Genomic DNA, 27,293 nt, shown 5'->3' on the forward strand with positions numbered 1-27,293 from the left:
GAAAGATGAAGGTGATTGTCCACGTTCAGGATTTTTCAAATTTAAAAATTAAGTTCTCGTACTCATCCGTTTTGAAGCTTATAGTTTCTTCGTATTTCCTCTGTGATAAATCCTGAACAGTTTAGGTATTTCAACTGTGTATTTTTTCCAAATTGGCATGCTTAGATGCTGAACTACTTGGAAATAATGTAGCCTGGCAAAGGTACAGAAAATTTCACTTTGGGAGAAAATGAGATTACATAGGCCGCACCCTTTCTTCCATCTGTACCAAGCAAATAGTGCCCTGACTCAGGTACACCACAGTAGGTTTCGAGGAAATCGTTTCCCCACCGCCCGGGGCCCTCAGGCGAGCGAGCCTGGCACTGTGGAGGCGGGGCCGGGTACGGGTGGGCTCTGGGCCCGCTCTGCGGTCATGGCGACGGGCGCTGCGGCGCTGTGGTTCGTGGTTTGCTCAGGTGCCTGCTGTTGGTCAGGAGGCCACGTCACGTGGGCCTGGTCCCCTGAGGCGCTGCCGTGTGTCCTCTCTGCTGGAATCCCCACCCCCCATCCTCCCCGAGTCCTTGCCTTTGTCCATGCGTTCTAGTTAGTTCTGGGTCTGATAACGTCGTAGACGTGATTGCGGCCCACGGGCTCCTTCCCTGCAGTAAGTGTCTTTTTGGTCGTTTCCTAGGTCGTGTTGGTGAGGTGGAATGAGCCGTACCAGAAGCTGGCCACGTGCGACGCAGACGGCGGGATATTCGTGTGGATCCAGTACGAAGGGCGGTGGTCTGTGGAGCTGGTCAACGACCGAGGGGCCCAGGTGAGCGGGCAGGACGCTCCTCCAGGGAAGGGCGGAGGGCAGATGAATGAAACCAGCATCCTGCTTCTCGTGCTGCCCGTTGAGTACATCACTAGAGCGAGAGAGAGAAGGAACGTCCTTCCTTCTCTTCCATTCTGCGGCTGTTGTGAGAACGCTCCAGGCCTTAAGCTTTAATTAAACCTGTGAAGTCGTTTTTCACCACTCAGTGTTGTGATTACCTGTTAAGCTCCGATTTAACGAAGCGCTCCTGGCATAGCGCTTCTTTGCTGCCCCGTGGAAGGTATTTTCCTGTGTTGTCATCTTCCTAGTTCTCTCACGGGGAGCTCCACATGACCGTTCTCACAGCCAATGCCCAAGCCGAGTTTTTCACAGTCCCTTCGGTCAGGTTTCAGTTAGCGGGGCCACCTGTTGTCATCACTCAGCTCTCCCTTTCTGGTACCAATTTGTCGCTGCTCTGAGGAAAACAGTTGCTCCAGGGACGCCCTGCCGAGCTGTGCTATTTTAAAAACCACTTCGTGGGTTCTCGTGGCTGATGGTATGGCCCTGGCTCTCCCTCCCCGTGAGGACGGCTGCGTGGAGCTCCTGTCTCGTGTGTTTAAGGACACGGGTCCCGTGCCAATCCCCGTGCCAAGGATTTGACAGGCCCGAGTGTTGGGGGAACCTTTATTGACAAGGGGTTTCTTAGTCTGTTTGGCTCTCCGGGGTGGTTCCCCTGTGACTGCCTTTCTATACATTCCTAAGAAAATGAATTCTCACCCTCTCTCTTCCCATCTGTTGCTTAAATAAGCTACGAGCTTTCCAACTTCGAAAGATGCAGACCGGTGAGGTGACATAAAATTGCAGGGAATGAAGCTCTTCCTAGCAGTTACTGCTAGGCTGAGGAACTTTGTAAGATGTCATCACAGAAGGCAAAGCTAACTCTGGGTGCAAACAGAACATACTTCTTTGTGTGAGTTTACTTATTTGGTAGGGTCGGTGTAATAACTTTGACTGACTCTGGTAAGGCCTTACCGGTTTCCTGTATTCCGCCATGAGTGGAAAAAGGCAGAGGTGGCGCCTACACTGTGACTACTGACTAACCTTGAAATTGAGCCACAGATGTGGAAACCTCCATGCCCATAAGAAGTTCACGTCACCTAGAAGGTGGACACTGTGGTCAAGAGCATGAGCTCTGGAGTCAGCGTCTCAGTCCATCACGCTTCAGTAGGAGATACTTTACTTCTGTGCCTCAGTTTCCTCATCTGTACACAGGGAGTTTAATGGTGCCTGCCTCCACGGATCACTTGGGAGAATTACAGGAGATTACATATGGAAGGGAGTTCCCTGGTAGCCCAGTGGTTAGGATTCCAGGCTTTCGCTACCGTGGCTCGGGTTCAGCCCCTGGTCAGGGAACTGAGATCCTGCAAGTTGCATGGCACAGCCCCCCAAAGAAACAGATTAAATGTGGAAAATGCTGTGCCACTGTCTGCACACGATGGTTGTCCCCACAAGTTGTGATGGTGCCTGAAGCACTTATGAGGTGCCAGCAGCCATAGCCGCCGACAACAGGGCGTACCTGCCCTTAAGTCGTCGCCATAATGTCATCACCAAAGACCAGCTTCAAGCCTTGAGGCAGCAACTCTTCACAGCTTCCCGTGAAGTGGAGACTCTTCTGAACTTGCCCATGAGGGTCTTTGAAGTGCCGTTGTTCTCCCATCCACTAGAGTGAAGCCTTTCCCTAGAAAGGCCCAGTGATCACGTGAGACATGTCTTCAGACCTTGGCCGGCAAGAGGTCTTACAGAGTGTTACTCTTACAGAATGGCACTCAGTGCTGGCCTTTTCCAGGTGTCATCCCTCACCTCCACAGGAACCCTGTTGGGAAGATGTTGTTACTCTCAGTTAATGGAAGAAAAACCCCAGCTCAGGGAGGTTGAGTAACTCACCCAGGAAAGTTAGTTCATGGTTTGTAAAGCCAGAATTTGAACCCAGGTTTGAGTCCGAAACTCTGTCTTGTTCCCAGACAATAAACTGTTTTCTCTTTAGCAGAGGTGCATATACTCATAGTACATCCAGAGAGCTCAGGCTTCACTGCCATTGGCGAGTCCGGCCCCCCCCAGCCTGGTGGTGCTGCCACACTGTCTCCTGCTGACAGCAGCTTCTCTGAGGAGGGAGACATCTGTCACCTCCACGTCAGAGCCGTGTGGCCTCTGCCACTGCCATATACCCTCAGCCTTTCTTTTCATTGAGAGTTCGGCGAAAAAAAAAGCGTGTTAGAAACAAGAACGGATGAATTCAGACCTGGAAGTGAATGAGCTTACATGGACCATAGAACATCTGGAAGCACCTAGAATCTCCCAAAAGCCTGTTCCTTTCAGGTTCGACCAGAGTAATCACTGTATCTAGTGATCTGATCCAGATCTTCATATAGCTTTGCTGTTTGCCACTCTGACTCTACAGACCTCAGAATCCATTGAGCACTTGTTATCGTTAAGCACTTGCATTTGGGGGAGATTTGGCCGCTTTTAATTGTGTTGGAGTCGCGTCCTGTATGAGAAGCGTCATGCACCGGTGAGGATGGCTCACTGGTGGAGGGAGCGGAGGGCCTGTGCGCCGGGAGCGGTGTCTGGGGGCAGAAGGGACGGTTCTGTGCCTGGAGGAGGAGCGTCCTTGAAGTGATACTCTTTAGAAGAGGTGACAGGTGATCTTTGTTATATAGCAGGCCTTTCATTGTCGTGAAGTAATCAGACATTTGGCAGAAGCCAAGTGAAGCTTTAACACTCTTTTTTTCGGGAAATGATTATGAGTCCTTTATTTCCAAAATGAGTCTGGAACAGTGCCTGCATTATTTCATAGCATTGGTCACAGGCCGGCTGTGCCAGGCCCAGGCCTCAGACCGTCAGAGGAAAGGCTGTCTTGGGCGGCGGGCCGTCCAGGCTGCTCCTCAGCTTTGGTCAGTCATGTCGAGAGAGCCCTGAACGTGGGCCAGGAGTGCCACGGCCCCCCGCATCGGATAGGCCACAGCAGAGGGCTTTCTGCTTATTTCCTTAACACACTAGGGGCTCAGTTCCCCTGGTTTTGTTTTTCCAATTTTGGTACAGTCTTATCACTCCATGCCAGCCTAATTTAATAAACGCAATTAGATCATGTAAACATCCTCTGTTACCATTTTTTGTGGCTGTAAGATGGGTGGTGCCTTGGAGAAGCATCTTGTCACTGGCTATACGTTTTCTCACTCTAGTGAGATGTTTTTCCTTTAGCACAAAAATAAATGAGTTAAAACCCATGTAAATAAGTAACATTATCTTTGCAAAATGAAAGGACGTTTACAGTTTATTGCAGAATTAATGTGTTGTCTGTAAAAAAAAACTCTTTTCAGTTCTTAAGAAAAACTAGATAACGTAACTGGTTGAAACATAAGGTCAGAGAAACCAAGATTCTGAGTTGAAAAACAAACAGCTTTTTCCAGTACCTTCAGACCAGCTGTCGAGGAGCTGTCTCACACCCCCATGCCATTGTCACCAGGGGGACGTGCTGACCACTGATAACCTATAACCCCTGCTGGGAAAACAGCAAGAAGTTCATGTCCTTTTGGTGTGTGTTCATTTGTTTTATTACTACCTGAAGTGTGAAAAGTCCAGTAACGTTACAAATTTCAATGAAGGTGAACATTTCCAAGTATAAGCAACAGTGAAGATGATAGATAATCCATTTTTTTAAGTTAGAAAATATTTAAAAGGTAGTACAAACTGAAAAAGTAAATTAAGGCGATAGAAACAGGGCCAAATATAACAATAATTAGAATAAATGTAAATGGACTGACTTCACCGATCAAGATGATGCTTGACAGATTACGTTTTTAAAAACATAGCTATATGCTATTAGGAGCCACACCTAAAACTTAAGGACATATACAAGTTTAAAGTAAAAAGGTGGAAAAGATGTATTGAGCAAATTATCCAGGAAAAAAGAAAGCTGGAGTAGCAACTGTTATTTTCGGATGAAATAGACTTAAAGATAGAAAGTAATGTTTCGTTTATAGAGTGCTACCACATAATGATAAAAGCTGTAGTTTACCAAGATGATATTTTAAATATGTATGCACTTATTAATAATAGCGTCAAAATATATGAAGGAAATTGACAGAACTGAAAGTAAAAACTGATAAATTCATTGATATACTGAGAAGTTTCAACAACAAAAAAAATCAGCAAAGATATAGAAGATCTGAGCAACACAGTTAACAAGCTTGACCTAATGGACACTTGTAGTTACTGAATCCACCAAGTAGAGAACATACATTTTTCTCAGACACACACAGAATGTTTACAAAAATTAATCATGTTCTGAGGTTTCGCAGACTTTTTCTGTGGAGGGGCAAGATAGTACATATTTTAGGCTTTGTGGACGAGGAGTCAGAATTGAGGATATTACGTAAGTACTAACAAGAAAGAAAAGAAAACCAGAAAACTTTTTGTTGATAAAGTTAAAAAGTTTATTTATGGATGCTAAAATTTGAATTTTATATAATTTCACATACAACAAAGTATCATTCCTCTCGAAATTTTTTCCTAACCATTTAAAACCATAGTTTGTGGACTGTACAAAAATAGGTGGCAAATAGATTTGGCCCACTGGCCATAGTTTGCCAGCCTGTTTTAGGGCATTCATAAAACCTAAACAAATTTCCATTGGTAGCTCTCATGATTATGGACCATGATTTCTGAATGGGTTAGAAGTTAATAACAAAAACATAAATTTAAGAAATTGGTGGGAATTCCCTGGCGGTCCAGTGGTTAGAACTCGGCCCTTTCACTGCCGGGGCCCAGGTTCAGTCCCTGGTCAGGGTACTAAGATCCCACAAGCCATGCAGCGTGGCCAGAAAAAAAGAAAAGAAAGGAAATTGCTGACCAAATATTTGGACATTTGGTCATTTTTAAATGCATTGTTAAATAGTTCATGGGTTAAAGAACAAATTTAATGGCCATTTATAAAATCTTAGATCTGAATGATAACGGACTGTCTACATATCAAAACTTGTGAGATAGGATTAAAGCGGTGATATAAGAAAATATATATCCTAGGGTCTTCCCTAGTGGCGCAGTGGTTAAGAATCCGCCTGCCAGTGCAGGGGACAAGAGTTCGAACCCTGCTCCGGGAAGATCCCACATGCCGCAGAGCAACTAAGCCCGTGCACCACAACTGCTGAGCCTGAGCTCTAGAGCCCGCGAGCCACAACTGCTGAGTCCACACGCCACAACTACTGAAGCCCACGCGCCTAGAGCCCGTGCTCTGCAACAAGAGAAGCCACCACAATGAGAAGCTCGTGCACCGCAACGAAGAGTAGCCCCTGCTCGCCGCAACTAGAGAAAGCCTGCGCGCAGCAACGAAGACCCCACGCAGCTGAAGTTAAATAAATAAATAAATAAACTAATTTTTTTAAAAAAGAGACTATATATCCTTAATTTATGTATATTAGAAAGGAATAAAACTCTGATCAAATGAACAGAGTAAATCCAGTAAAAGGAGAAAGAAAATATAATTTAAATAAAAGTAGAAATTAATGCAATAGCGAAAAAATCATACAATAGAGGAGATCAACAAATTCAAAAATTTGTTCTTTGGAAAAAAATTAATGAAGTAGACAAACTGCTGGCAAGCCTTGAGTAAGAGAAGAAAGATGAAACCTAAAATAATTTTATGAATGAAAAGTTGAGCATAACTGTAGATAAGGTAGAGATTACAAGGTAGTCAAAGGTAAATAAAAGATGCCTAGGTAATTCAGTGGGGGAAGAATCATCTTTTTTTTTTAATTGAGGTATAATTCACATATAACATACTGGTTTCAGGTGTACAACAAAATTTGTATCTACTGGGAAATGATCGCCACGATAAGTCTATTTGACATCCAAGGAATAGTCTTTTTGACAAATGGTGCAGAAGCAACTGAATATCTGCATTTAAAATTTAAAAAGTAGAACCTTGATTCTTACCGTACACCCTGTGCAAAAATTAAATGAATCATAGACATAAATGTAAAAGCTGTACACTTCTTCTGGAAAGTTTGCGTTTGCCACCTTGGGTTAGGTAAAGATTTCTTGGATTGGATACAAAAAGCATGAAACGTAAGAGAAAGAACTTGATATTGGACTTCATCAACATTTAAAACTTACTTTTTGAAAGATATCCTTAAGAAAATGAAAAGGCAAGTTACAGAATGGGGGAAATTATTTGCAGCACATATTCAGATAAAGGGTAGTATCTAGAATTTTTACAACACAACAAGAAGGTCGAAAACGTCTATATATCTGTATACATAGGTGTATGTGTGTGTGTATTTACGTATATAATGAATAGGTGAACGTGAACGGATATACAAATAGATATATATGGCAAGGGATGTGAATAGAAAGGTTCCAAAAGAGGATGTGCATATGATCAATAAGCACATGAAATGATGCTCAGCATATTAGTCATTGGGGAAATGCAAATTAAAAGCACAGTGTCCTACCACTACACACCTACTGGAATAGCTAAAATAAAAAAGACTGGCAATACCGAGTGCTGGTGAGGTGTGGACCTACTCACATACATTGCTGATGGGAATGTGAAATGGTTTAGCCACTTTGGAAAAGCTTGCTAATTTCTTATGCATTTAAACATACACTTACCATATGACCCAGCAGTTAATTCCATTCCTAGGTATTTACTCAAGAAAAATGAAACCATGTGCCTACAGAAAGTCTTGCACGTGAATACTCATGGCAATTTTGTAATAAGCAAGTACTGGAAACAACCCAAATGCCCAGCCCTTTGGGGAGATGAATAAATTGTGGTATATTTATACCATGGGATATTACTCATCTATAAAAAGGAATGAACTACTAATGCACACAAGAAATCAGAATACTCTCAGAATTATTACACTGAGTAGAAGCAATCATGAAGAAAAGTGAACGTACTGTGTGGCCCTGTTCATGCGAAGTTCCTAGAATGAGCAGCGCTAGTTACAGAAGTTAGGCCACTGGTTGCCTCAGACCCAGGCTGAGGGCAGGGAATGGACTGCCAAGGGGAACCGTATTTATTGCACATAAATTATAGCTCACTAAAGGTGATACTTAAAAGGATATTAAGTACTATTAACAGCTACTTGCCAACAGTTTTGAGAACTTACATGAACTGGACAAATTCCTAAAAAAATATTTTAATAGAACTGACTCAAGAAGAAATAAAAAGAGAGGCTTGCCTGCTGCTAACACTATTAAATAAGTTGAAGCAATGATTAAAAATCATCCCACAAAAAAGGGCAAAGCCAGATGGTTTCACAGGCATGTTCCACCAAACTCTGAAGCAACAGGTCGGCCCAGTTTATACAAATTCTTCCTGGTCATGGAAGAAAAGGGACTACCCTCTAACTCATTCTGAGAGGTCAGCATTAACTCTGATAAATTCAAACAAAGGCGTTATAAAAAATGAAATCACAAGCTTGCCTCACTCGTGAATACAGATGTGGAAATCCCAAACACGTAATCAACTTCAACTGTATGTGTAAAGGACGATACTTGACCTCGAAGTTGGGCTTCTTCTAGGTATGTAAGGATGGCATAAAACTGGGAAATCCATGGAAGTAATTTGCTGCAGTAATAGATTAAAAGAGGAAAAACATGTGGTCCTTTGAGTAAATGCAATAAATGTGTTTGATAGAACTGAACACCCAAGTATAAGTAATGTGTTCCGGTTAGAGATTATTTCTCATTTTGATTGCGGGAATGTTGTTGGCAAGACTGAGAAACGTATATAATCAGAAACTGAGAGCTTTACTATCTTGATAAGTGACCCCGAGACACTGATGGAGAATCTGGTACTATAAGGGGCAGGCCGTAGAACAGTGTCTAAAAGCAAGGATGCTGGAGCCGCACAACCCTTGATCATTCTTTGCTCTGCCCCTCGCCAGCCCTGTGAGACCAAGGAGAAGTTACTTCTCTCCGCTGTGGGAGGTATTACCATGGGCTTAATGAATTACCATGTGTGACACACTTAGCACCTCCACGCTGGCATATGCTTTTCAAATAATGTGTTTTATGTGTTATTGTTAAAATAGGTGCAACAACATATTGTATTGTCTCTTTAAGGCCATCTCGATCTTAGCCAAAGGCTAAGGTAATGACTACGTCTAGCCTTTGATAAAAGTGCTTTCCCTTTCAGATTACAAATTGACTCCTTTTATCTGTGTGTCCCAAAGGTGAGTGATTTCACGTGGAGCCACGATGGGACTCAAGCACTTATTTCGTATCGAGATGGGTTTGTCCTGGTTGGTTCTGTCAGTGGACAAAGACACTGGTCATCTGAGATCAACTTGGAAAGTCAAATCACATGTGGCATATGGACGCCCGATGACCAACAGGTAACGCCTCTTGAACATGATGTGTCATGTTAAAACGACGTGAGCTGAGGGGGAAAAGCGTTAAGTACTAATACGGTGGGGCCGGGGGGGTGGAGGAGGGGGGGGAGGAGGGCTGTCTCAAAGGCTGGTAAAGAATGACAAAGGGAAAGAACACTGAGCTTGTCCAGGTAAAAATTAACCCCGAAATTGCATGTGTTAATAGATTGGGGAAATAACATTCCCCACCGATACTGTGAATACTGAGTTAACAGTTTAATTATAGAAAATACTCATACAAATTTACTTTAAAATCTGCATAAATAGCCAATTGATAAATGGATAATGGACATGAATCGTTCACAAAAGAAGTTCAACCAGTCAGTAGTCATGGTGGGAAAGTATGTACTCTCAGGGAAAAATACGAAATAGCATAGTGAGAGGGTATATTTTCACTTACTAACAAAGAAAATGATACCCATGATTTTATTGATCATTCGTAACAGTTTAATCAAATAAGTATTTTCATTCATTGCTGGTAATAATATGCATTCGATCTTTGGGGTGGCAAAGATTTGATACAATTTTTAAGCAAGTCTAAAAGATTACCATCTGCTCTGACCTGGTAATATGCTTTAGGAATTTATCTAGAAGAGACAAAATGGGAAGAAAATAAAAGTTGTGGTCGTTAAAGCATTATTTATGATAGTAAAAATTTGGCAACAGCCTACTAGTACGAAAATAGAAGACTGGTTAAGTAAACTGTGGTATAACCACTTAAAGGATCATATAGTAGTTCAGTAAATTAGAGATCGTGGTTATAAAGATGACGTAATAATCTGAAAGAGCTCTTATGATATAATGTTAAGGAGAAAACCCAGGATACGAAATGGTGTATGTGGTGTGATTACCACATCATAAAACAACCGAAGGAAACTACCCACATTGTCAAACTAACTGGAAGGAAATTAATCAAAATGCCGCATGTAGGTGGTTATTTTATGGTGAGCCTATGGGTCATTTTTAAAACCTAATTTCAAGTTTTTCTTTAAGGTGCCTATTTTACGTTCACGATAAAATGATGTATAATAACCTAATAAAATTATATATTGATAATTCATTTTTTAATATAAGGGTTGACTAGTTAAAACCTTTGTAAATGTAAAACTTGTGTTTTCCAAGTACAGGAGAATCCCTAAAATGCCAGAACATTTTATACTTGAGATTTCAGTTTAATTGTGGTAAAATCAAACAGTATAATATGAAACCATAACTTTTTGGGGAACCTTTTTTATTTTTCTTTTTTTTAATGAATTGCTTCTTGTGACTTCTTATCACTGTATATTTCATGTTTCCATTTTATTTTCAAGTAAAAATGCTCAGTATTTTTTTCTCTTCTCAAAATTAGTGTTATGAGAATTACAAAGAGGTAGTAGTCTCAACTCTTGAGTTTCTTCCCTCCCCATCCCCCAAAGGCATCTTAGTATCCAATAGCACATGTGTGTTTCTGTGTGAAGCACTTGGATTTATTTATTACAGCATTTTATTTTTGTAGGATTTTACTGCCCCTGCAGTCTGCTCAGAGATGCGTGCCGTGGCCCAGTGAGCGACCTTGCACACACACTTAACCTCTCCCTGCTTCAGTTTCCTCCTCTGTGACGAGGGGTGTGAATTATTTCCTGCCTAATTCCCAAGGCTTTTGTAATGATCAGATGAGGGAACAGATGCGAAAGCAGTTAAGACAATGTCAGAGGAAGTCTCGGCTTCACATTCTTCCCTCACCTGGAGTGACGGAACCGTGAGGCTCATGTCACGGTCCCCCCGAGCTGTGCTGGCCAGTGTCCCCAGCAGACTGCACACCTGGAGTGTGACAGGCATGGGACCCAGAGAGGCTGGGGACACAGTGTGTGAGATGCAGCACGTGCCTTTGAGGGCCTTGGGCCACTGGAGGAGGCAGGCCCACAAGCGCCTTGTGCTGCGTCCAACATGGTCGCCCAGGTGGCAGACAGCATGGTGTCGAGCGGGGGACAGAAGCGAGGAGGGCTGCAGCTTTGACTGAGTCCCCTAGGCCTGTCGGCAGGACCCCAAAGCAGCTTTGCAGATGGTTGGGCTCCTGGCCCACACCTTTGTCTGGATGGCTGTTTTTATGGTTCTGTATTGAGGGCCAGCAGGTGGGATTTCATTTGAGGAAAGAGCTCCATTGCCTTTAAAAAAAAGATTGCAGACCTTGGAGGAATTCAACACAGGGAAGAGGTGTGTGGGACGCTCCATGGGTCGTGTTTGAAGTGAGACATTCCTCCCTCCGTCTCTGTCATTCTTTCGTATCTTTTGCTTAGTTTGAAAATTATTGATGAGAAAAGAGTGTGAAGACAGTATAGTGTTTGTAATGTAATTAATGCCCTGAGCTCTGACATTGGGACAGTCTCAGGTGTGGGCTGCAAGAAGCCAGCTACATCTCTTCTCTTCTCCTGGAGAACCTTCTGCCCTTGATGTAGAGTAAAACAGCCTCCAGGATGCCTCCTCACATCTTGAGACAGTTCTGATTGTAATGGGATTTTAGGCTGCTTCCTGTTAACTCTTCAAAATGTAAGCAGTACAGTTTTACAAGCAGTGAGTTTGAAATCTAGCCATTTTCCTGTTTGTCATATATTTTCCTCATGTTTTCTGGGGGGTCTGGGTGAACCCTGTGCCTCTTCAGACATGAGCATTTACAAATATGCATCCAGCTCGCTTTGAGTCTTGGCTGAGAACCAGTTCACTGTCAGAGCCTTTGAGCTGGCTGTGGAGAGCTTGAGACGTGCTTCCGTTACGTGTCCACCATCGGATGAGTGGATAAAGAAGATGTGGCACATACATACAGTGGAATATCACTCAGCCATAAAAAGAAATGAAACTAAGCTATTTGTAATGAGGTGGATGGACCTAGAGTCTGTCATACGGAGTGAAGTAAGTCAGAAAGAGAGAGACAGATACCGTATGCTAACACATATATATGGAGTTTAAGAAAAAAAAGTCATGAAGAACCTAGGGTAAGACAGGAATAAAGACACAGACCTACTAGAGAATGGACTTGAGGATATGGGGAGGGGGAAGGGTAAGCTGTGACAAAGCGAGAGAGAGGCATGGACATATATACACTACCAAACGTAAGGTAGATAGCTAGTGGGAAGCAGCTGCATGGCACAGGGATATCGGCTTGGTGCTTTGTGACCGCCTGGAGGGGTGGGATTGGGAGGGAGGGAGACGCAAGAGGGAAGAGATATGGGAACCTGTGTATATGTATAACTGATTCACTTTGTTATAAAGCAGAAACCAACACACCATTGTAAAGCAATTATACTCCAATAAAGATGTAAAAAAAAAAAAAAAAAAAAGGTAGAGATGCTGGCACGTGAGCCAGCACGTGTCTAGGAGTTAGCACTGCTGTCCCAGGAGGAGGGTGAGCAACTGGTGGATCCGTGTCCGCAAGAGCAGGACAGAGGAAAAAGCCTCAAACTTACATCTGACGGATTTAGGTTAGATGAAGAAGGTTTTTGTTGTTAAAGTTCTGAGCACAAGAAGAAAACTCTCCCTCCTTTCCTTTCCGCCCTTCCTGGGAGAACTCCAAGAAGGCGGCTCCCAGAAACATCCCTCTGCGGTGGGGACCAGGGGTTCTGCAGAGGACTTCTCGGGCTGCTGGCCTTGTCCCATTCTTGTCCCAGTTGCCGCTTCTCTGTCACAGCTCCCACGAGAGGCACGTGTATGGTCTGGGTGCGCCAGCCGTGTTTGGATTCGTTGTAAGGGATCTCGGGCGTCAAAGCCATGTGCACGTGAGGCACATTAGCGACTCCTGCTTGCACACAGTCAGTGCAGCCCCTGATGAAACAGGACTCATTCAGTCCCGGCGTTTGCAACCTCCCTCCCCGAGCCAGTGGTCCTTCCCACTAAACCCAGTCCTGGCCTGCTGGCCTTTCTTGCCACTTCTCCACACTTTCTACTCAGGTTGCCTGCCCCCGGGCCCCCGGAGTCTTGGAGCATCTTCTCTCTGGGCTCCTGCCTCGGGTGAAGGCTGTCCTCCAAGCAGCCCGCGGCTTCCCTTGGCTGCTGCCCCCCTGCTCGGCCCCTTCGGCCCCAGGCCACACGTCCAGGCTTCGTGCTCTCTGGTCGCTGCTGGCCAGATCCAGCCCCTGTCCCAGCCTCATCTTCCCCTTCCCCGTGCCGCCCTTCGCCTGCTCCTGGAAACCTTCCCCAGCTGCCCTGTGCTGGCGCTGCCACCTCGGGCTCCCGAGCTCCTTCCACGCTTTCTGGGCTTCCACCCTTGGCCTTCCCCCTTTTTGCCTGTCCTCGGGGCGATTTCTTCCACTGCCACGTGTGCATCTCAGGCTCCCCAGCTCTGTGCTATGCTCACGTCTCCCTCTGATCCTTCACACTGAGCCCCGGCTGCCCGCAGACCCCGCTGGAATCCCGTGTGGTCCGCCCTCTCGGGTCCGTCCTCATCCCCGCCCTGCTCCTTTAATTGCTGATCACTTACGCCCCTGGCTGGGAGCTGTGCTTGACTTTCCCTCTTCCTTAGCTGCACGCTCTACGTAGTCACTAAACCCTACTGAGTCCACTTCCTAAGTACTTCAGGGCCAGGAATTGATTTATTAGTATTTAAAAGTGGCAGATGACTGTGCTCAGACTAACGTCCGTGAAGGTAGGTAAGGCTCCACGTACCTAGAATTCTGGAGTAGGGCTGGTTGATCTGGGGACTCCCAGGTTCTTCCCACGGCTCCTCTCCTGCAGCTTCGTCCCTTGGCTGGTTCCTTCTGTCGTGTCCGGTGGCTGCTTCTGCCAACTGGGCTGCCTTTTTCTTGGTTCATGTCCAGTGAGGGAGTGAGTGGCTCTTCAGCTCTTTGAAGTTACTCGAAGGTTCCCCTTGGCCACCGCAGTGGCTTACACACGGTGTGCATTCCTCAGGGAGTTGTGTGCATCTGCCTTCCTGGGGCTGGGTGTGGCCTACGGCCCGGGGAGGAGGGGGCAGAGAGCACCCTGCAGAGCCCGGGGCAGCCCCACTTCCATTAGTTTTAGATGTGTTGTTGGGATGGGAATCTGCTCCCTTTCTGCACAGTCTGCTTCCTCTCTAACTTCTTTTCCTATTTATTTTTACTAATTTTTATTAAAGAGCTGTAGTTTTTAAAAGTCAAATAGTACTACTGGGTTTATAATGAATGTTTTTTAAAAACCACAAAGCACAAGCACCTTTCAGCTCCCTGTGCCGCCCCTCCCGCTCCCAGATCCCTGCTCCCTGTGGCCAGCACTTTGCTTGTGTTTCCCTCCTCATTTCTGAGTTACGGGCTTATGTGCCAGATCTTGATCTTTCTTTGGACTCAGGTCTTCTCTGCCGACTTTGCACGTGGAAGATAAGGACTGGCTCTCTCAGAAGGCCCCCTTCCACGGCTGCCCGCCCCCCACCTCCCATCCTCCCAGTGTGCTCTGTCTTCTCGCTGAAGGCCCGACTCGCACACAGAAGAACCAGGATAGCATTGCCTTCCTCATGCAGTCATTTGCTTTTTCCACAATTAGTCAAGTTGCTTTATTTATTTCCTTGGTTTTCTGTGTACCAATCACAAATTAATCCCTCTGCTCTCCAAAAAATTGAAAATCTCCTCCGAAATGTTCCACCACCCCAAGTGGTACATCTGACTCACTTGTTTCCTGGCGCTGCCCCTCCCTGGGCCCGCAGCCGCCTGCTCCGGCCTGAACCGGTTGCTCTTGGCCCGCAGCACACCTGGCATCCTGAGCACCCGTTCCCTCATCTCCTCCTGTTTCTGGGACGAGCACCTTTATTTTTGTGGTTTGTCCCCTCATTTTGGTGGAACGTGTCTTCAGGGTGTTGTATGTTTCAAGATGCTGTGCTTTGTCTCTCTCACCTGTTTGGCTGGGACGTGGTGGTCATTTTCCAACTTGTCCTTCGCCTCCAAGGACTTGTCTTAGTTCTGTGATATTTTCTTTTCTCTTTCTGGAAATCTTATTATTCAGATGATGTTCTTTTAGGTTGATGATTTGATTTTAATATCTTTTCTCACCCTGTTTCTTTTCTTTGCCTAATCTTGTTTTCTGGGTAATGTCCTGAGCTATATCCTCCAAGTTTTCATTGACTTTTAAAAAATTAATGCTATCACGTTTTTAATTATTAGGAGCTCTTTTTGTTTTGTTTTCTGATTGTTCTTTCTTTTAAAAAAAATCATTTTATTCTTATCTCATGGAGAACAAAACAACGTGAGGGTATTGATTTGAAGGTTTTTTTGTTTTGTTTTTTTTTTGCGGTACGCTCACTGCTGTGGCCTCTCCCGTTGCGGAGCACAGGCTCCGGACGCGCAGGCTCAGCGGCCATGGCTCACGGGCCCAGCTGCTCCGCGGCATGTGGGATCCTTCCAGACCGGGGCACGAACCCGCGTCCCCTGCATCGGCAGGCGGGCTGTCAACCACTGCGCCACCAGGGAAGCCCTGATTTGAAGTATTCTTTTGTATTCTTCATTGTCTTTCTCCTCCAGGTTCTTTCTGGTTTTGTTTTGGCTTCTCTTTTTCATATTAGATGCTTTTCTCAAATGTCTGGTGATCCTTGGTTGTCTGCTCATATTTAAGAGGTGGATACTAAAAAGTACTTGGAAGCCTGTGGAATGCGGTAATGAGTGGACCTGTCCTTCTACTTGGAAGACGCATCTGGACATCAGAGTCTGTCTTTGAGCAATCTTCTTCCTGACCGTGGCAGTGTTGGAGGCTGGCTGCCTGTGGGCCTTACCTGGTGGCTGAAGTGGGCTCAGTTTTAGCATTCAGTTGCTGGGTTTTTCACCCTAGGCCCCTGAGCTGTACCCGCCTGCCTGGGTAGGAGAGGAGATGCGGAGGGCTAACCATTCCTTTTCAAGGCTTCCAACCAGTTCACTCTGGGAAGGTGACCCTAATCAGCTTACTCTTGTGTTTCCTGATGTAGCTTTGGGCTTCAGCTCGCTCTGGTCTACTCTGGTCTACTCTGTCACTTACCATGTGCCCATGTGCTGTCAGTTTCTAAGTGCTGACTTCTCTGTCTGCTGACCTCTCCGCTGACCTGTTCTCTCCAGTTCTCTGTTAGAGTTTCATGCTCATTACCCCTCAATTGAGTAGGGTTCGGGAAGGTGTTCAGTCCATCACGCAACCCCTCGTACCTTTCTAGGCTTCTCTCTGCCCCTGCTCTCGCCTTCACACTCGCCCTAGTGGACTAGTTTGATTTCCTAAGCTCACATTGCTTTCCTACTTTCGAGCGTGCTGTTGCTTCTGCCCTTGCTCCTTGTCTGTCCAGTCAATTTCCAGTCGTCCTTGAAGGGTCAACTCAAATATCACCTCCTCTGTACAGTCTGCTCCCTGCCACCTTCCTCCACTCCAGCCCAGGCAGAGCTAATTAGACTCTGGAGTGTTCCAGGAGAACCTCCTGTACACCAAGAGCACATTTTGTAACATTTTCCACATTGTGTTGTAACTGTTGGTTGCATATTTCCTTTCTTACCCGATGTGAGGGCAGGGGCCACGCCTCATTGTTCCCTGTACAGCAGTAGTGCGGTCATGCAGGGAGTGCGGGAAGAATGCTTTCTCTAGAAGCGCCGGCCTCCCCTCCTCTCCGCCTGGTGATGATTAAGTCCTTATCCTCACCTAAGGAATTGCCATATTTCCTCCCGTCCTCAGGTACCACACAGTCATGAGAGGAGTTCTTGGATTACCCCACATAGGCTGTCCTGGGAGGGCCCAGCATTAGTTTTTCATTCATAACTGTTTCATACAGAAAAGTCTAATTATTTGATTTTTCACATCTCCTGATACTTGTGTGGAATCTTTCATTACTTAAGGCTGGTTGGATTGACGGGTGGGGTGGGGCGTTGTTGGTTTTTTTCTTCATTTCTAGGCTGTGTGGTTATCCCTCCTTTAGAAAGCAGTTTGAGTGAGGATCCTAATAACTGAATTCTTCTTCCTGCTCAAGTCCAAAAACAGTTTCTGAATATGAATTGTCAGCTTCATCTTGATTCACGGTATAGAAAATTCAACTCAGTGACAACTATTAGCTCTTAGGATACAGTACCAAGAAGATCCGCGTGGTTTCCTTGGAGGAAGGCCTTTGCATGATTACCTGTCTCCGTTTCCTGGCATGGCGTCCCCGCAGTGCTGCCTGAGGACAGCGGGTTAGGATTGATGATGTCTTCACAGACCACCCTGCCCTAAGATTTTTTTCCTTTTTTCTTCCTATGTCATATCTGACCCCTCTTTTTCCCTCACTTCCATCTCTTCTTTACAGTAATGAGAATTTTTTATCCTGAGCCAACAGACTTTTCAGTGTCAATATTCTGAAATTCTCCTCTTTCCCCAGTGTGCCTATGACATATATTCATTTTTTTAACTTTAGCTGTAAGTGAATTATGCACCACTGTTACCATATTGCAGACCTGGGTCTCCATGGTGCGGGGGGGGTACTTAGCCTCACTAGGATTCTCTCGGTGGTATGGTGAATAGTTATTAGTTATTCTTCTGGTGCAGGGGAGCAAAGTCAGGAATGACAATTTCACCAGCTTGGTGACATCATTCCCGATAAAAATTCATGAAGAACATCCTGGAATTTCATTCAGGAAGTCTATAGCCATAGGAGGGACACTTTAAGGCTCTTTTCCTTTAATGAGGACACAGGTCAATATTTTTAAAAATCATAAAGGCAAATACTTGTTCTTCATAAAATTTGGAAGTACTGATAATTACTTTGTAGAGTTTATCCAGGCGACGGCAGATACAAACTATGATTAAGTTTTACAGCAGAGGTTATTGTGTGATGATGATGAACTTCAAAAACAGGAGAACGGGGCTTCCCTGGTGGCGCAGTGGTTGAGAGTCTGCCTGCCGATGCAGGGGACGCGGGTTCATGCCCCGGTCCGGGAAGATCCCACGTGCCGCGGAGCGGCTGGGCCCGTGAGCCATGGCCGCTGAGCCTGCGCGTTCGGAGCCTGTGCTCCGCAACGGGAGAGGCCACAACGGTGAGAGGCCCGCGTACCGCAAAAAAACAAAAAACAAAAAAACAGGAGAACGATCCTATACAATAGAAGAGAGGGAAGTAGACTATGAAAACAAATTTTCTGCTCCAAAGGATTTACAGACACAGTCTTATAAGTGAAACCTATTATTTCAGTAGACACATATTATGCTTGACCTTCAATTATAATGAATAACCAGTAGTTTCTCCTTTGGAATGTTCTGTTAGGAAACAAACATTTGTCACATAGCTGGAATATTTAAGTGTTTGCTACTGATGTTAACAGTCCTAAAGAAATACAGGTATTCTTCACTTTATATACTAGATTTTAAAATGTAGGTGAACTGAGTTTTTGTAATCATAATTATACTTAAAGTATCCATGTAAGGAAGTCTTTCCTATTTAAAAGAATATTCTGTAGAAATTGCCCTCGTTTAGAAGGCAGTTTGGTGTGAAATGGGAATTCTTCACCTAATACATCTGTTTGCTAAATGTCCAGACTTTAGTTTTCCACGAGTAGAGGTAATGTTTGTTTATATACTGAAGCTTACTGGTACTGGAACTAAATACTAAAACCTTTTTCAAAGGAAGTCTTAAATACTTAAATAGACTTGATATTTTCTTAGACACTTCAAGCCATGATTTCAAATAAACTAGAAGGGGTCTGGGCTGGTATGTCTTAAACAGACCCAAGAGAAGGCTTTCCAATTTTCAAGTCTTAGTACATGCAGATGTGAGTGGGGTGAAATCTTCTTCTCTGGCCTCCATCCTGGTGTGTTGTTTTTGTTGTTTTTAACCGAGGAAGAGAGGTTTATTCTTTTTGCTTTTGGATACAAATGGTAGATTCCAAGCCTCCTCTCATCGGCTGAAAGTAAGTTTTTCACAAAATGTGGTCCCTCCTGATCCAGTGTCTGGTGTCTGCTGATGTGATCAGTGATCCACCAGCGTTTTTACAACAACTTTAAATGCAGTCGGTGCCGTGACGTGGACGACAACAACAAGAAAAATCTCTAAAAGCACCCCCTTGTGCCTCCGTGACATCGATGAAATGAAAGCTGTTTTTATGTACACGCTTCGTAAGAAACATGACCTTTATTTCTCATTTGGAGTAGACTGGAGTCAGGACTTGAGTGGTGTAGCAGGATCGTTAAAGGCGATACTTCAGTGCAGGATTAATTCATTTAGTTCAAATAATTTTAAAAATAAAAAAATTTAAATCATTACTGTACAGCATCTTTCCAGAGATATGAATTGGTGAAAAAGGAACTGTTATGGTACTAATGTACGCTTAAAGCTTTAACACATTAGTCGGTTGAAAAGAGTAATTATTCATTTAATTCTGAAATATAAGGTTATGAAGTACCAACATAGGACTCAAGTAGATTTGCTGACTCCCTCGAAGTATTTTAAGTAATAAATGATTCTGTAGGGTTTTTTAATTTTATAAATTTTAAAACTTTGATTATAAAAAATTCAGTAACATGTCAAAAATAAAGAACACAGATATTTTACCACATTTGCTATTTTATCCCTTTATTCTTTTTTTTCTGTGCTGTATTTAAGGCAAATCCCAGATAGCATGTCCTTTCACCCATACTTATTTCAATATAAATCTCTTCAAAATGTGGGATTTCCTTCCATAACCACAGTGCTGTTATCTGTCATACCACCTCTTATCTTTACTTTGAAGAAGGTCTTGTCCGATTAAAGTAAATGATTTGTCTGGGGCTTGGATTAGCCATGGCTTTAAAGGAGGGCATCTGTTACATCAAGAAGATGGATGTTCATTCTGAAGTTTTTCTTTGTCTTGCACTGTAAGATAGGAAATGGTTTATAAAGGAAACTTTTAAAAGCAGTGTAAATCTTTACTTCCTCAGCTAAAAATGTGGTGTTGCCACCATAGTTTTATAAATGAAAGGTAATTTACTGATATTTGACATACAGGAAATGACTGTCTCATAGATGAGGCCCGATCATTGATAGAAAAAAAAGTCAGACTTAACAAAACCAAAATAAAAAGAGTCACAGTTTGTTATTTGCAAGGAGTCTTTTCTTCACCATAAGAAAATATTCTGCTCTGCTGGCTGTGTAAGTGCTGGTTTTTGGAGTGACTCAGCTGACTGCCCCCCACAGTGCTGCCCCCACCTCTCCAGGGAGCCTGCATCTAGTCCTTTTAGGTAGTAATTACAGGAACTGTATAGGTCTTAGCTTTCCTGGAAAGACTTGAAAGCCATTGTGCTAACACAGTGAGAGAAGAACATGGAAATCTCTTACACAAGCTCTTGTACTCAAATTATTTATTACTATTACTATTTTTAATCCACAAACTCACTAGAGTAACAACTCAGTGAACCATTCTTATTCTGAAGACCCTCAGTCGCGAGGGAACTGTAAGTAGGTTAAAGGACCTGTGGAGTACAGCTCCTGCCTAGTGGCTTGTGGAAACATAGCTTTGAAATCAGATTTAATCTAAACCAGTGGAAAAAGTGATTCTCTTCCCTCTCTTCCCATTAGATTTTCCCATGAGTTTTTAGTGGTGCATGTACTAAAAAAGTACTGTACAAGGGAAGCTCATCTTTATTTAAAGCCTTGAACTGAACATATATAGGAATGCTTCTTGCCAAAATAGGCAAGGAGGATGTGAGTAACGATGAAGGAAAATAATGGAAACATGCTCAGGAAAGGAGATCAGGAGATGGCCTCCCACCCATTGTGGCTATCTTTACACTACTGTGAATACAGTTTAAACGTTTTTGGATTCTGTTTGTACGTGTGTGTTCTGGGTATTCTGCTGAGCTCTTCATAGGAGAAAATAGATTTTCTTTAGCAAAAACAGGTGAAACTACTGTTTGTACTATTTTGTGCTGTTTTGGTTGAGTGACATTGGCAATTAAGTCATTTAAAAATTAAATTGCTCTTTGTTATCTCCAGACTCAGATCATTGTTGGATCACTATATAGAACACTCAGTACAGATAAATTATAAAATATGCCAAATAGAAAATCTTCCTTGAAATTTACATTTGGTCGTTCAGGTTAAGAATGAAAGACAGGGGCTTCCCTGGTGGCGCAGTGGTTGAGAGTCCGCCTGCCGATGCAGGGGACGCGGGTTCGTGCCCTGGTCCGGGAAGATCCCACATGCCGCGGAGCGGCTGGGCCCGTGAGCCATGGCCGCTGAGCCTGTGCGTCCGGAGCCCGTGCTCCGCAACGAGAGAGGCCACAGCAGTGAGAGGCCTGCGTATGGCAAAAAAAAAAAAGAATGAAAGACGGGAGGCAGTTATTTGTGTACAATGGCTGTTATTAAATACACCCTTTAAAGACTATGTTGGGCAGGAGTGATGTTAGCAGAATGGCAGAATAGCAAGCTCTGGACCCTCCTTTCTTCAACAGGCACACCAAATCAATAATACACAGACCAGTTCCCTTTGTGAGAAATCCAGAAACCAGTTGAGAGGCTTCCACAGCCCAAGTGTGTGTGAAACCAGCCACATCAGAATTGGTAGGAAAATTTGAGATACCCTCTTGCCGTAATCACCACCCCTGGCAAAGTGCCATATGATTGGGAGAAAACTCCCAGCTTCTCCCTGGGAAGAGAAGGAAAGAACTGGATCATACATCCAATATTCTGATTTTTTTTTCCTGGGTGTAGCCTGAGCCACTGGCTTCTGTCTCATCTGTCTCAAAGGGCTGATTGAACACCGGGGCCACTGAGAACAGAGCTGGCAGTTTGAACTATCACTCAACACAGCCCCTCCTTCTGGCCCAACACAGAATGAGCTGGTGAAAAAAAGCCCAGATTCCAGCTTCTACTTTGGGTGGGGGGGTTGGGGGGCGGGGAGAATTGGACCATGTATCCAATGTTCAGATTTCCTGAGGACTGCCCAAGGGACTGGCTTCTGAATTAGAGCACTGACATGACCCAGCATACTCTATACACCTTGAGGCCACTAAGAACAAAGACAGTGGTTTGGACTAGCAAGATAAATCTCCAGACACTGACCCCAATGACATGGAGATATATAATTTACCTGACAGAAAATTCTAAACAGCAGTCATAAAGATGCTCAGTGAGTTCAAGAGAACAACAAAGCATGAACCAAGCGAGGCTTTCAGATGTTTTTTAAAAATTAGCAGTTAAGTAGCTGAGGTGTACAACAACTGAAATGAAGAGTACACTGGAGGGTTTCAGCAGCAGATTAGATGAAGCAGTGGAAAGAATCAGGAAACTTGAAGATGGGTCATTGGAAATTATCTAGTCAGAGGAGGAAAAAAGAGAGAGCATGAAGAAAGCTTGAGGGACTTGTGGGATACCATCGCATGGACCAATATATGTATTATGGGAGCCTCAGAAGAAAAGAGAGAGAAAGGGGCAGACTGTTTATTCAAAGAAATAGTGGCTGAAAACTTCCCAAATCTGGGGAATGAAATGGACATCCAGATTCTGGGCTCCTCATGGATCCCCAATAAGATGAACTCAAAAATCCACACTGAGATACATTATAATCTAATTGTCAAAAGTCCAAAGGCAAAGAGAATTTTGAAATCAGCAAGAAAAAAGCAACTTGTCTCATGTAAGGAAACCGCCATAACACTTTCAGTCCAGGAGGAGGTGTGACTATATATTCAAAGTGCTGAATGAAAAAACACCTGCCGATTAAGAATGCTATACCTTGCAAAACTGTACTTAACAAGTGATGGAGAGATAAAGCCTTTCCCAGACACACAAAAGTTGAGGTAGTTCATCACCACTAGACCTACCTTACAAGAAATGCTAAAGGGAGTTCTTTAAGTTGACATGAAAGGATGATAAACAATAGTATGAAAGTACAAAGCTCGCTAATAAAGGTATAGACAAATACAGACTATTTTGTTACTGTAATGGTGATGGATATATCACTTTTAATTATAATAAAAGTTAAAAGACAACTATTAAAAATAACTATAATTATAAAACTATGCCAGTGGATGCACAATATAAAAATATATAAATTGTGACATCAGTAACATAAAATGCAGTGGGAGGGGAGAATTAAAAGTAGAGTAACTATAATTTCTTTTATGTAAGCCCCATAGTAACCAAAGAAAATACCTATAGAAGATATGCAAAAGAAAAAGAGAAAGGAATCAAAGCATATGAATACAAAAAAATCAATGAAACACAAAGGAAGATGGCAAGAGAGGAAAAAAGGGGCAGAAGAACTAAAAGACTGACAGAAAACAGTTAACAAAATGGCAGTAATAAGTCCTTCCCTATCAGTAATTACTCTAAATGTAAATAGATTAAGCTCCCTAATAAAAAGACACAAAGTAGTTGAATGGATGAAAAAAAAACAAGATACAACTATATGCTGCCTATAGGAGGCTCACTTTAGATTTAAGATCATACATAGGATGAAAGTGAAGGGATGGCAAAAGATATTCCATGCAGATGATAACCAAAGAGAACAAGGGTGACTATAATTATATCAGACAAAATAGATGTTGAGTCAAGATCTGTCACAAGAGATAAGGAAAAACATAAAGGCAAAAGGGTCAATTAACCAGTGAGAAATAACAATTATAAATATATATGCGTACAACATTAGAGCACCTAAGTATATAAAACACTAAATTATTATGTAAAGCAAACATTGACAGAACTGAAAGGAGAAATAGCAATACAGAAATGGTAGGAGACTTCACTACTCCACTCTCAATACTGGATAGAACAACCAGACAGAAAATTCATAGAGAAACAGTGAACTTTAACAACACTGTAAACCAAGTGGACCTAACAGACGTGTTTACTTTTTTCATTTTAAATACCATGTCAGGTTTATTTTAATAATAATTGTATACATAGTATAGTGTGTCACATACTGTTTGCTATTTTTATGTGAGGATAGAAACAAAAATGGGTAAAAAGAATTTTTTTTTTTACTTTAATGAACTTAATTTTTTTCTTAATTTTTTTTTTAACATAGCAGTGTCTACATGTCAATCCCAAACTCCCAATCTTTCCCTCCCCCCCCACACTCTTCAGCGCTGGTAACCATAAGTTCATTATCTAAGTCTGTGAGTCTGTTTCTGTTTTGTAAATAAGTTCATTTGTATCTTTTTTTTTTTTTTTTTCAGTCTTGGCTATTGCAAACAGTGCTGCAATGAACACTGAGGTGCATGTATCCTTTCAAACCATGTTTTTCTCCAGAGAATATGACCAGGAGTGGGATTGCTGGATCATATGGTAGCTCTATTTTTAGTTTATTAAGGAACCTCCATACTGTTCTCCATAGGGGCTGTACCAATTTACATTCCCACCAACAGTGTAGGGGGGTTCCCTTTTCTCCACACCCTCTCCAGCATTGTTTGTAGATTTTTTGAGGATAGCCATTGTGACTGGTGTGAGGTGATACCTCATTGTAGTTCTGATTTGCATTTCTCTAATAATTAGCGATGCTGAGCATGTTTTCATGTGCCTCTTGGCCATCTGTATGTCTTCTTTGAAGAAATGTCTATTTAGGTCTTCTGCCCATTTTTTGACTGGGTTGTTTGTTTCTTGGATATTGAGCTGCATGTGCTGTTTGTAAATTTTGGAGACTAATCCCTTGTTGGTAGCATCATTTGCGAATATTTTCTCCCATTCTGTGGGTTGTCTTTTCGTTTTGTTTGTGGTTTCCTTTGCTGCGCAAAAGATTTTGAGTTTATTTTTTATTTTATTTGTTTATTTTTGTTTTTATTCCATCACTCTGGGAGATGAATCGTAAAAGATATTTCTGTGACTATTCTCCTTATGTCAAGGAGGGTTCTGCCTATGTGTTCCTCTAAGAGTTTTATAGTATCTGGCCACCATCACCCTGGTACCAAAGCCGGACAAAGACACTATAAGAAAAGAACATTACAGATAAATATCCCTGATGAACATAGATGCAAAAATTCTCCACAGAATATTAGCAAACTGAATTAAACAGCACATTAAAAGGATCTTACACAACAGTCAAGTGGGATTTACCCCTGGGATGCAAGGATGTTCAACATTATAAGTCAGTTAATGTGATACACCACATTAACAGAATATAGGATAAGAACCGTGTTCTCAATAGATGCAGAAAAAGAGCATTTGACAAAATCCAGCACCATTTCAGGATAAGAAAACTCTAAACGAGGAATAGAAGGAAATTAATTCCACATAACGAAGACCACACATGAGAATTCCACAGCTAACATCATACTCAGTGGTGAGAAACCGAAAGCTTTTGCTCTGCGATCAGGAACAAGATGATACATGCTCTCTCTACTTTTATTTGACCAAATACTAGAAGTCTTAGGGCAGTTAGGCAAGAAAAACAAAGAAAAGGCATTCAAATAGAAAGCATGACATAGTTTTATATGTAGAAAACCCTAAAGACGACACATACACAAAAAAACTGTTAGAATAAATGAATTCAGTAAAATTGCAGGATCCAAAAATCAGTGTACAGAAATCAGTTGCATTTTTATATACTAGCAGTGAACTCTCTGAAAAGGAAATGAAGAAAACAATCCCGTTTACAATTGTATCCAGCGGAATAAAATAACTTAGGAATAAACTAGATTAAGGAGGTGAAAGACTTGTACACTGAAAACTATCAAACATTGAGGAAAGAAATTAAAGAAGACACCAATAAATGGAAAGACATCCCGTGTTCATGGACGGGAAGACTTATTATGGTTAAAGTGTCCATAGTGCTCAAATCTATTTACAGATTCAGTGCAATCCTTATCAAAATCCCGATGGCATTTTATACAGAGATAGGGAGAAAATTCTAAAATTCAGATGAAGCCACAAAGGTCCTAGACTAACCAAAACAATGTTGTGAAAAAGAACAAAGCTGAAGGAATCACGCTTCCTGATTTCAAAGTACATTACAATGCAATACCAAATATTAACGCTGCGGTACTGGCATAAACACCAATGGCATAGAGACCAGTGGAACAGAAATTTAACCCATATGTAGTCAACTGATCTTCAGCAAGGGCGCCAAGAATATACAGTGAAGAAAGGGTAGTCTCTTCAATACATGGTTCTAGGAAACTGGATATCCACATGCAAAAGGATAAAATTGGACCCTTATACCATATACAAAAATCAACAAAAAAATGGATTAAAGATTTAAACACGAGATCTGACACTGTAAAACTCCTAGAAGAAAACATAGGGGACGCTTCATGACATTGGTCTTGGCAATGATTTCTTGGATATGACACCAAAAGCATAGGCCGCAAAAGCAAAATTAGCGAAGTAGGGCTATATCAAACTAGGAAGTTTCTGCACAGCATAGAAAACAGTTAACAGAGTGAAAAGGTGACCTGTGGAATGGGAGAAAATATTTCCAAACCACATATGTGATAAGTAGTTAGTATCCAAAATATATAAAGAACTCCTTCCACTCAATAGCAAAAAAAATTAAAAATAATGAATAAAGTATAGAAAAACAAAGAGAAAAGCCAGAATAAAAAATGGGCAGAGGACTTGAATAGAGTTACATTGACCTCGAAAGAATCCTTACATTGACCAACAAGTATATGAAAGATGCTCAACATGACTCATCATCAGGAAATACAAATCAAAACCACTGTCCGATATCACCTTATACCTGTCAGCTGTTATTTAAAAAAAGAAAAAAAAGTACTGGCAAGGATGTGGAGGAACTGGAACTCTTGTGCACTGTAGTGAGAATGTAAAACGTTGCAGATACGGAAGTTCCTCAAAAAATTAAAAATAGAACTACCATATGACCCAGCAATCCCGCTTGTGGCTGTGTATTCAAAAGAATTGAAAACAGGGTCTTAAAGAGGTATTTGCACAGCCATGTTCATTGCAGCATTATTCACCATAGCCAACATGTGGAAACAACCTAAATGTCCATCAGTGAATGAAAAGATAAAGAAAATGTCATATATTCTTACAATGAAATATACACATACAGTGAAATACTGTCTTAAAAAGGAAGGCTAGGGGCTTCCCTGGTGGCGCAGTGGTTGAGAGTCCGCCTGCCGATGCAGGGGACGCGGGTTCGTGCCCCGGTCCGGGAAGATCCCACGTGCCGCGGAGCGGCTGGGCCCGTGAGCCATGGCCGCTCAGCCTGCGCGTCCAGAGCCTGTGCTCCGCAATGGGA

At 42.8% G+C, this 27,293-nt stretch overlaps 1 protein-coding gene across 5 annotated transcripts in view; it reads left to right on the top strand.

The window, feature by feature from the left end:
• The window catches only part of TULP4 (TUB like protein 4), a 228,283-nt gene that overhangs the window by 149,462 nt on the left and 51,528 nt on the right, over positions 1 to 27,293 (top strand). For all 5 annotated transcript variants that reach the window (XM_089922203.1, XM_022560335.3, XM_089922202.1 and 2 more), the window contains 2 exons: positions 671 to 799; positions 9,019 to 9,180. In XM_089922203.1, coding sequence (XP_089778329.1) covers positions 671 to 799; positions 9,019 to 9,180 — 291 coding nt within the window. The remainder of the gene's footprint in view (positions 1 to 670; positions 800 to 9,018; positions 9,181 to 27,293) is intronic.

This window comes from Delphinapterus leucas, chromosome 12 (assembly GCF_059928025.1).
Source record: "Delphinapterus leucas isolate spDelLeu-1000000601 "Yukka" chromosome 12, BTC_Dleu_Yukka2, whole genome shotgun sequence".
Lineage (NCBI taxonomy): Eukaryota > Metazoa > Chordata > Mammalia > Artiodactyla > Monodontidae > Delphinapterus > Delphinapterus leucas.